This window comes from Mytilus galloprovincialis, chromosome 3, assembly GCF_965363235.1.
Source record: "Mytilus galloprovincialis chromosome 3, xbMytGall1.hap1.1, whole genome shotgun sequence".
In the NCBI taxonomy this organism is placed as follows: domain Eukaryota; kingdom Metazoa; phylum Mollusca; class Bivalvia; order Mytilida; family Mytilidae; genus Mytilus; species Mytilus galloprovincialis.
In genome coordinates, this window is record NC_134840.1 from 14,585,300 (window position 1) to 14,594,783 (window position 9,484).

A 9,484-nucleotide genomic window follows, 5' to 3' on the forward strand; every position below is an offset into this window, starting at 1 on the left:
ATCTCCCCAAACACTGTTTTTCTTGTGGCCACTACTCCTTCGCAACCGTTAAAGATTACGACAAATTTATTTTACCAAATTGCTCGTTACATCTTCAGGATTAGGATATTCATTTGGACCGAAGCTTTACGGAGACTCCATATGAGAGTTATTCCCCCTTTTCCCTTAAATTAAGTGATATGCATTTCTAAATGGTAAACCATAAGTGATAAAGACATAGGGTCTTTAGATTTGGGGTCCTTGGTCGAAAATAATAAAAATGAGGTCAAGGTCAAAGGTCAAGGTCATATTCTAAATTTTGATTTTGGCTTATTTTCATTTATTTTTAAATACCTTATGACATATCGACAAATAATTTTTCATAAATTGTTAGTTGCGACATGTCCTTACTTGTATATTTTGATTGAAAGGGTGCGCAGACAATAAATAGGAGTTTTTGCCCATCTTACATTTAGAATTACGCGTAAAGTGATATTACTAATAAACCAAACATATTAAAGACCTTGGGTCTTTTGATTTAAGGTCCTTGGTTTGTGAACTTGAAATTGAGGTCAAGGTCATAGGTTAATATGACGTTCTAGATTTTGACCTTTGCTTTAAATTCATATAAATACATCATACAGCCATAGGAACTAACATTTTAAACTGATTTTTAATATTTCAATATCAAAAAAGATCTTTTCTAGTGGAAAGACCTACAATTGTTCTCTGAACAATTGGTTTTTAATTATTATTTTTTTTTTTTTTTTCTTCCGCCAAATTTTGTTCTTGCGCAAAATGTTTGTTTCGCAATATGTCGCTTAGATATTTCCCATATGGTATCGTATAGTTTATGCGCTTTTAAATTTCACCCTGCTAAGGCGAACCATTTTCTATGTAAGAGTTATCTCCCTTTTCACTGTTTATCCTCTGTGTGCATCTCCTTCGTAACAAAATAAGAAAGCGACAAAATTCTTTTTACAAACTGTTCGTTACATCCTCAGTAATTTTTGGCGTATTTGAATCGAAGCGATTTGATGAAATTTTATAGGAGTTATCTACCTTTACGGAATAAATTTGTCGGTATGTTTTTTAAACTCCTAAACCGTTAACCGTATAACCCTGGAATGTTTTTATTTGAGTCCCCTGGGTCCTAACTTAGAAAATTAGGTCAAGGTCAAAGGTCAAGGTCATATTTTAGATTTTTATAAGTTTTTCATTTCCCTATAATTCTTGAACGGTTATAGATACAAAAAAATTAAGCAGTGAAAAATGCTTGGTACTGTAAGGGGCAACTTTTTTACATTATGACTATATTGATTTTTTCATCATATAAGGGACATAACTCCCATCGATGGTTTTTAAAAAGCCATTTTTAGGCAAAACTCTTAAACAAAAGGTCCTTGACCCATAGGGTCTTTTGCAATGACCTTGTGGAGCAATGACCTTGACGAAGGTCACAAGGTCAAAGGTCAAGGTCATCAAATTATGTGGTTTTGGCACTATTTAAACAGTTTTATGAGTGTTTGAATTTCAACCAACGAACCAACCAACCAACCAACCAACCAACCAACCAACCAACCAACCAATCAATCAACCAACCAACCAATCAATCAATCAATCAATCAATCAATCAATGTTTCCGTTTCATGTGTTTGATACGGGATTCAAGGTCTCTTTTTTTCCGCTTGTTTTAATTGAGCCTATCAAACGTGTTTAACCAACATGTTTAACCAACGTGTTTAACCAACCAACCAACCAACCAACCAACCAACCAACCAATCAATCAATCAATGCATGTTTCCGTTTCATGTGTTAAATACGGGATCCAAGATGGGTTTTTTTTCGCTCGTTTAAATTGAGCCTATCTAACGTGTTTAACCAGCCAACGTGTTTAACCAACGTGTTTAACCAACATGTTTAACCAACGTGTTTAACCAACCAACCAATCAATGCATGTTTCCGTTTCATGTGTTAAATACGGGATCCAAGATGTTTTTTTTCGCTTGTTTAAATTGAGCCTATCTAACGTGTTTAACCAGCCAACGTGTTTAACCAACGTGTTTAACCAACATGTTTAACCAACCAACCAACCAACCAACCAACCAACCAACCAACCAACCAATCAATGCATGTTTCCGTTTCATGTCTTAAATACGGGATCCAAGATGTTTTTTTTCGCTTGTTTAAATTGAGCCTATCTAACGTGTTTAACCAGCCAACGTGTTTAACCAACGTGTTTAACCAACATGTTTAACCAACCAACCAACCAACCAACCAACCAACCAACCAACCAACCAACCAATCAATGCATGTTTCCGTTTCATGTCTTAAATACGGGATCCAAGATGTTTTTTTTCGCTTGTTTAAATTGAGCCTATCTAACGTGTTTAACCAGCCAACGTGTTTAACTAACGTGTTTAACCAACATGTTTAACCAACCAACCAACCAACCAATCAACCAACCAACCAATCAACCAATCAATGCATGTTTCCGTTTCATGTGTAAAATACGGGATCCAAGATGGGTTTTTTTCGCTTGTTAAAATTGAGCCTATCAAACGTGTTTAAGCTACGTGTTTAACCAGCATGTTTAACCAACGTGTTTAATCAATCAACCAACCAACCAACCAACCAATAAATCAATGCATGTTTCCGTTTCATGTGTTAAATACGGGATCCAAGATGGTTTTTTTTCGCTCGTTTAAATTGAGCCTATCTAACGTGTTTAACCAGCCAACGTGTTTAACCAACGTGTTTAACCAACCAACCAACCAACCAACCAACCAACCAACCAATCAATCAATCAATGCATGTTTCCGTTTAATGTGTTAAATACGGGATCCAAGATGTTTTTTTTCGCTTGTTTAAATTGAGCCTATCTAACGTGTTTTACCAGCCAACGTGTTTAACCAACATGTTTAACCAACGTGTTTAACCAACCAACCAATCAACCAATCAATGCATGTTTCCGTTTCATGTGTTAAATACGGGATCCAAGATGTTTCTTTTTCGCTTGTTAAAATTGAGCCTATCAAACGTGTTTAAACTACGTGTTTAACCAGCATGTTTAACCAACGTGTTTAATCAACCAACCAACCAACCAACCAACCAACCAACCAACCAACCAACCAATAAATCAATGCATGTTTCCGTTTTATGTGTTAAATACGGGATCCAAGATGTTTTTTTTTCGCTTGTTTAAATTGAGCCTATCAAACGTGTTTAACCAGCCAACGTGTTTAACCAACGTGTTTAACCAACATGTTTAACCAACGTGTTTAACCAACCAACCAACCAACCAACCAATCAACCAATCAATGCATGTTTCTGTTTCATGTGTTAAATACGGGATCCAAGATGTTTTTTTTTCGCTTGTTTAAATTGAGCCTCTCCAACGTGTTTAACCAGCCAACGTGTTTAACCAACGTGTTCAATCAACATGTTTAACTAACGTGTTTAACCAACCAATCAATCACTTAATGTATGTTTCCGTGTCATGCGTTTAATACGGGATGCAAGGTCTCTTGAGGTTTTTTTTCCCTTGTTCTAAGTGACCCTATCAAACGTGTTTAATCAACCAACCAACCAACCAATCAATCAACCAACTAATCAATCAATCAATATGTATGACTGTTTATTTATGACAGTTTATTGAAGGAACAAACTCTCAATTATTCAAGAAAATTTTTATTTTATTATTGTTCTTACGTCTCTTCTGAAAAAAAAATCCACATATTCTCTGAAACTACAAGTCCAATCGACCTGAAAATTTGCAGTCAGCAGGGCATACATGTACTGAAGGTTCATAAAAAAACTTTTTGCAGATATCTCTCAAGACTTTTCCTAGAAAAAAGAAATGGCAATGCAGTAAAAATCGCTTGCTAGGTCCGTCAATCTCAGTAAAAACCTACAATAAAATGTCCGCTCCGAGATTGAAATACTAATCTGTGTTACAAACAGGTGCTGAAAAATGGACATCATCAAAAAATAATCAATAAATGTGTTTTAAAGTTACACCGATTCAATTAAATCCAAAACATGCACTGCTTGTGAACTTTCATCAAAATGTCAATTTCCTACAATGACAAAAGAAATTACATTGTGTGCATTCCATCTCTATACATGTTGCCTGTTTAACGTCCCGACCTAAAGAGAAATAAAAAGACTAAGTTTTTCTTAATATAAACCCGCGTCACGTGATGTCTCTTCAATCTTGCGCGCGCGCTGTATCTAAAATAAAAGAAAAACTTTCCAAACTAAACATGAAACTTCTCCGGTAACTAAATAATATAGACCCTTTACAAAAACAAACAAACAAACAAATACCCCCCCCCCCCCCCCTTATTCCAAATCAATAAATCAAAAAAATCAATTGTCCATTCATCAGAGGGGAAAGACTGCCTAACAATTGTTTTCAAAACAATTGCTTTATATTTTACATTGGAGTTCTTTATTTTTGTCAATACATGTTTCCTTTAACAGTAAAATACAGAGAGAAGAGGAAAAGGCTATTGAAGTTTTATCAGAGTCAGTCAAAGTCATTTGGGCTATTATCGAATCTTTATATGTCTCTAACCAAAGTTTGCTATACCTTAAATTCTGGTGTTTACCACAAAAAGTATTTTGTTTTATAGGCTGAAGAAGGAAATAAAGCAGCTCATCGAATTAATGAAAATACAAATCAGCTGCATGAAGAAAAGGGACACATTAATCATGGTTATATGATTATTTCAGAAGACAATTTAATTTCGGTAAACTATATAGTTAAAAACTAAATTCAAACTTGTGACGTTACTGACGGCAATATAATGTAACGACCGATACTATACTTGTCACATTTATATTCGTATGCTTTACTGGAGTAGACTGTGATCAAGATATTTTGTGTTATTCTTTATGAGTTATGTTTACAAAGCGGTAAAGCGCTATTTCATTTTCAAATTAAACATTTTATCTGTAGACGAAACGCGTGTCTGGCGTATTAAATTATAATCCGGTTACCTTTGATAACTATTTACACCACTGGGTTGATGTCACTGCTGATGGACGTTTCGTCCCCGAGGGTATCATCAGCCCAGTAGTGAGCTCTTCGTTGACATGAATATCATTTATATAGCCGTTTTTACAAATTTCTGATTACAACTTTGAATTTTTCGAAAAAACTAAGGATTTTCTTATCCCAGGAATAGATTACCTTAGCCGTATTTGGCACAACTTTTTGGACTTTTTCGTCCTCAATACTCCTCAACTTTGTACTATTTGTGGCTTTATAACTATTTTGTTCTGAGCGTCACTGATGAATCTTATGTAGACGAAACGCGCGTCTGGCGTATTAAAATATAATCCTGGTATCTTGGATATTTATTAAGGCAAATGAGTGTTACTTGCCCTATTCAAAATGTGTAATACATATAAATAACTTTGGACACTTTTACCCAAAAAAATATCATCGATCTCGTTATCAATCATTGTTTTAATGGCTTCAATCATTTCAGACTGGGTGTTTCACTGTGCCTTCAGAAAAGCTAGATTTAAATCAGTGCATTTATTAATTTTAAAATTATTCATTTCTTTAAGATCTTTTTAACGCCCTCACCTATGTTTTGAATTAAAGATATATCTGTTTTTAAAAAATTTTTGTGTTTAACAATCGAATAGTTGAATTTAGCAAACTATGCATTTGTATTCAGATATCGCAGATCGAATTTATTCGTTCATTGTTTAATCATACGTTTTTTGATTGAGTTAAGTCTGCCAATTGATATTTTATCGTATGTTTTTCTTTGTTGTGATGTTATGCTATTGTTTCAGAAAAAGGGAGAAGGTTTGGATCCATTAAAACGTTTAATCCCGCTGCAAATGTTTGCACCTGTCCTAAGTCAGGAATCTGATGTACAGTAGTTGTCGTTTGTTTATGTAATATATACGTGTTTCTCGTTTCTCGTTTTGTTTATATAGATTAGACCGTTGGTTTTCCCGTTTGAATGGTTTTACACTAGTAATTTTGGGGCCCTTTATATCTTGTTGTTCGGTGTGAGCCAAGGCTCCGTGTTGAAGGCCGTACTTTAACCTATAATGGTTTACTTTTTAAATTGTTATTTGTATGGAGAGTTGTCTCATTGGCACTCACACCACATCTTCCTATATCTAGATTAAAAGGTTATAAATAGCGTACCGACGCAAAACTAACAGATATAATCAGGCACCGCGAGGCTAGAAGGGTTTGTTTTCAGGACAAAACGTATCTGTAATTTAAATAACTTATAGGTTTATCTATACGGAAAAAGAAGCGAACTCAGAATTTGATTAAATATTTATATAATAATTTACTTATCCAAGAATTTGAATATCCAAATATATTCAATGAGAGACTGAACAACACACTTATTAACGAATTTGTGTAGCATGTAACCTAATTATCGGTGTAGTTTTCATATACGTGCGATACGGTTAAAATGAGTATCTTGTTTTTCTGACCCTGTGACTCTATCGATGTATTGATAAAATCAAAAAGGGAAATTCTGTCATGAGTGCTTGGTTTTTCTATATGCTTAATTAATGTACAAAACATTGAAGTACCGAAGAATGGTTTTTAAAGACAAACAAAATATAACTTCGAGTTTCGAAAGTCAGGTACACCTGTTATATTCAAAGCGTGTTCGGGTAGATTTTTTTGTCCTTGAAATGTTTAATACAGAAACAAAAAGAATATCATTTTGCTTCAAATTCCATTATATTTATATTTTAAAGCTAGAATTTTATATATTGACATTCAAATTTCATATTTAAAGAAAGCAAAATATATGGGTCAAGCGAAATATCTTTGTAATGAGTCATCATAACAAGATTGGCGTTTTTGATTAAGGAAATAACTTTTGGCTCAATTGTTGAACGTCTTACTCGTAATGAATTTTATTTGACCAATTATTGAAATAAAAATGTTTGACTTACTGATCATATTATTCATGAATATCTGTTTTAAAATAAAAGTGAGACGTTCATTCTTTCTTCCCTTTTGTTTTTGGCGACTTATTGTTTTTGTATCGTTTCTTATTATGGCACCCTAAACGGAGTTTGGGTGACATCTTGTTATTGTTCGTTTCTTTTTTTCTTATTATGTCACCCGATCGACAATGTCGGGTGACATATTGCTTTTCTTATGTTTCTTTGTTATTATGTCACCCCTTTGAAAAAGGGGGGATATATTGTTATTCTACGAATTTTTTCTTCCACACTTTTTGTCCAGCCGATTTCTCGGAGATGCCTTGACATATATTTATAAAACTGCACCATAATGACAATCCCCATGTGCAAAGTTGCAGTAAGCATGGAATGGTTCAAGATGGCCGCCGTTTCCATGGAAACGGCAAAAATGTAAAAAACCGAAAAATGGTCCAAATTTAATGAAACTTTCAGAACTAATAACTCATCGTTAGAAGGCGTCACATCCATCTTAAGAACTTTTAAAATGGCTACCGTTGTCATGGAAACGGTCCAAACGTGAAAAAAACGAAAATAAATCCTTAATTAATTCATAGAAAATAAACCGCTACAGATACGGCAAAAAAAACCGTAAGTAGAAAACAGCAGTATAAACTGTAGAATTCATTGCCGTTGGAATTCTTAAGATAGCTGCTGTTACCATGGAGATAACGCTAAAAGTGCACATTGGACCCATATGGTAAAAAACGTCAAAGTAACATTTTCGTACAAATTTTAAGCTCATTCCCGTTTAAATGCTATTGTATTGTCATCTGTCTTCGAAATTTTCAAAATGGCCGCCGTTGCCATGGAAACAGCCTTAAAAAAAAAAAAAAAAAAAAAAAAAACTCGAAAATTTGAGACAAAATTCTGTGATGAAGACTATGTGCAAAACATCTTCTAGAATATGCTAGAAGAAAACGAATATATAATTTAACGTGCTTCTTTCTATTCTATACAAAAATCGTGCTCTGAAGAGAAAATCGCCACTGAGAGAGAGAGAGAGAAACATGAAGAGTACACATAATTGACATTTCTGCACTTGCATTAAAGTACACATCCGTTAATCGAACACCTGCAAAAATATACACATTAGCTGAAATCCATCGATAAGCGTGTAATTAAATTGTACAAGATAAAATACTTGTATCGTGTAATACGCGAGATATTGAAGAATAAAATGAACAGTTAGTATGCCGCTCCGTCAATATATACACATGTTGTCTGTCCAAGGTCCCCTTTAAAAAGAATAGTAATGTACTAACTCCACGATAATATACTTCAGTATCACGTGACAGCACCTTTCTTCCTCAAGCGTGTGTCTAATTTAAGATTTTTTAAAAGAGTTCCCCAACTATAAATAGACATCACTCTTAGTCTACGAGAAGAGAAAAAGGGGGGGGGGGGGGTCAAAGGCATGTATACTAGACGTGCCATGTGACTTTGATACACTCAAACTGGTTGATGCTACTGTGACAATGTCAAGAACGGGGTGACATCCTCCGCTATTGCTTGCAATGGCAAATCTAGTTATTATTATTCTTCCACCTTTTTTTGTCCGACAGCTTTTTTGGAGTAAAATGGAATTAATCTTAATGATAATTCACTATAAGGAGGAACACAAAATTTCGGGTTGCAGTAGGGTCTAAGACCATAAAAAATGGCTGCCGTTTCCATGGAAACGGAACAATTGTGAAAAATTCCAGTTTTTGGTTTTGTAAATAATTTAGAGATGCTTAAACTCAGAATCATCATATTTTATCACAATGTAGGTGCCAGCCATATATTGGTTTTGGATGATATTGGCAATCATTGGAACCACTATGTTGCCATGGAAACTACCCCAAAAATTTCAAAAATTTCAAAATGCTCCAAATTTTTTCAAACTTCATAGCAACGATGAGCAACTTTGGTAGATGCGTAATTTGGCATTGGAATTTCCAAAATGTCTGCCGTTACCATGGAAACAGTGCATAAGTGTCAAAATGCTCTAAAAACCTCGGGTTTGGTAAATAATTTTGGTATGCTAGAACTTGAAATCATCAAATTTTTACACAATATAGTTCTCCACTATATACAGCTTTTGAATGATTTTGACAATCATTGGAACTCTTCTGTTACCATGGATACAGGACCAAATATTTCAAAAATTTCAAAATGCTCCTAAATTGATCAAACTTAATATGATTGTTGACTGGCAAGTCTGGATGATACTTTTGACTTTGGAATTTCCAAAATGGCCACCGTTGCCATGGAAACTGCAAAAAAGTCAAAAATTCTCTAAATGCTTTGAACTTAATGAAACTTGATATTTTTGTTAACTGGCAAGTAAAGATGAGACTTTTGACTTCAAAATTTTCAAAATGGCTGCCGTTGCCATGGAAACATTAGAATTGTGAAATTTTTTAGAATGCTCTCAATGTACTGAAAATTTACAGAAAAATGTATTGCCATGCATATATGTGCATTCACTGTTAAACAATTTTGAAATGGCTGCCGCTTAGTGGCAATTGGGGGAAGG

The 9,484-nt window shown here is 34.3% G+C and overlaps 1 protein-coding gene across 1 annotated transcript in view; it reads left to right on the forward strand.

Annotated features, from left to right (window-relative positions):
• The window catches only part of LOC143066213 (uncharacterized), a 64,035-nt gene extending 59,093 nt beyond the window's left edge, over positions 1-4,942 (forward strand). Inside the window, exon 5 of the mRNA XM_076239212.1 lies at positions 4,617-4,942. Within this exon, the coding sequence (XP_076095327.1) occupies positions 4,617-4,757 (141 nt within the window). The 3' untranslated portion in view covers positions 4,758-4,942. The remainder of the gene's footprint in view (positions 1-4,616) is intronic.
• The last annotated feature ends 4,542 nt before the right edge of the window (positions 4,943-9,484 follow it).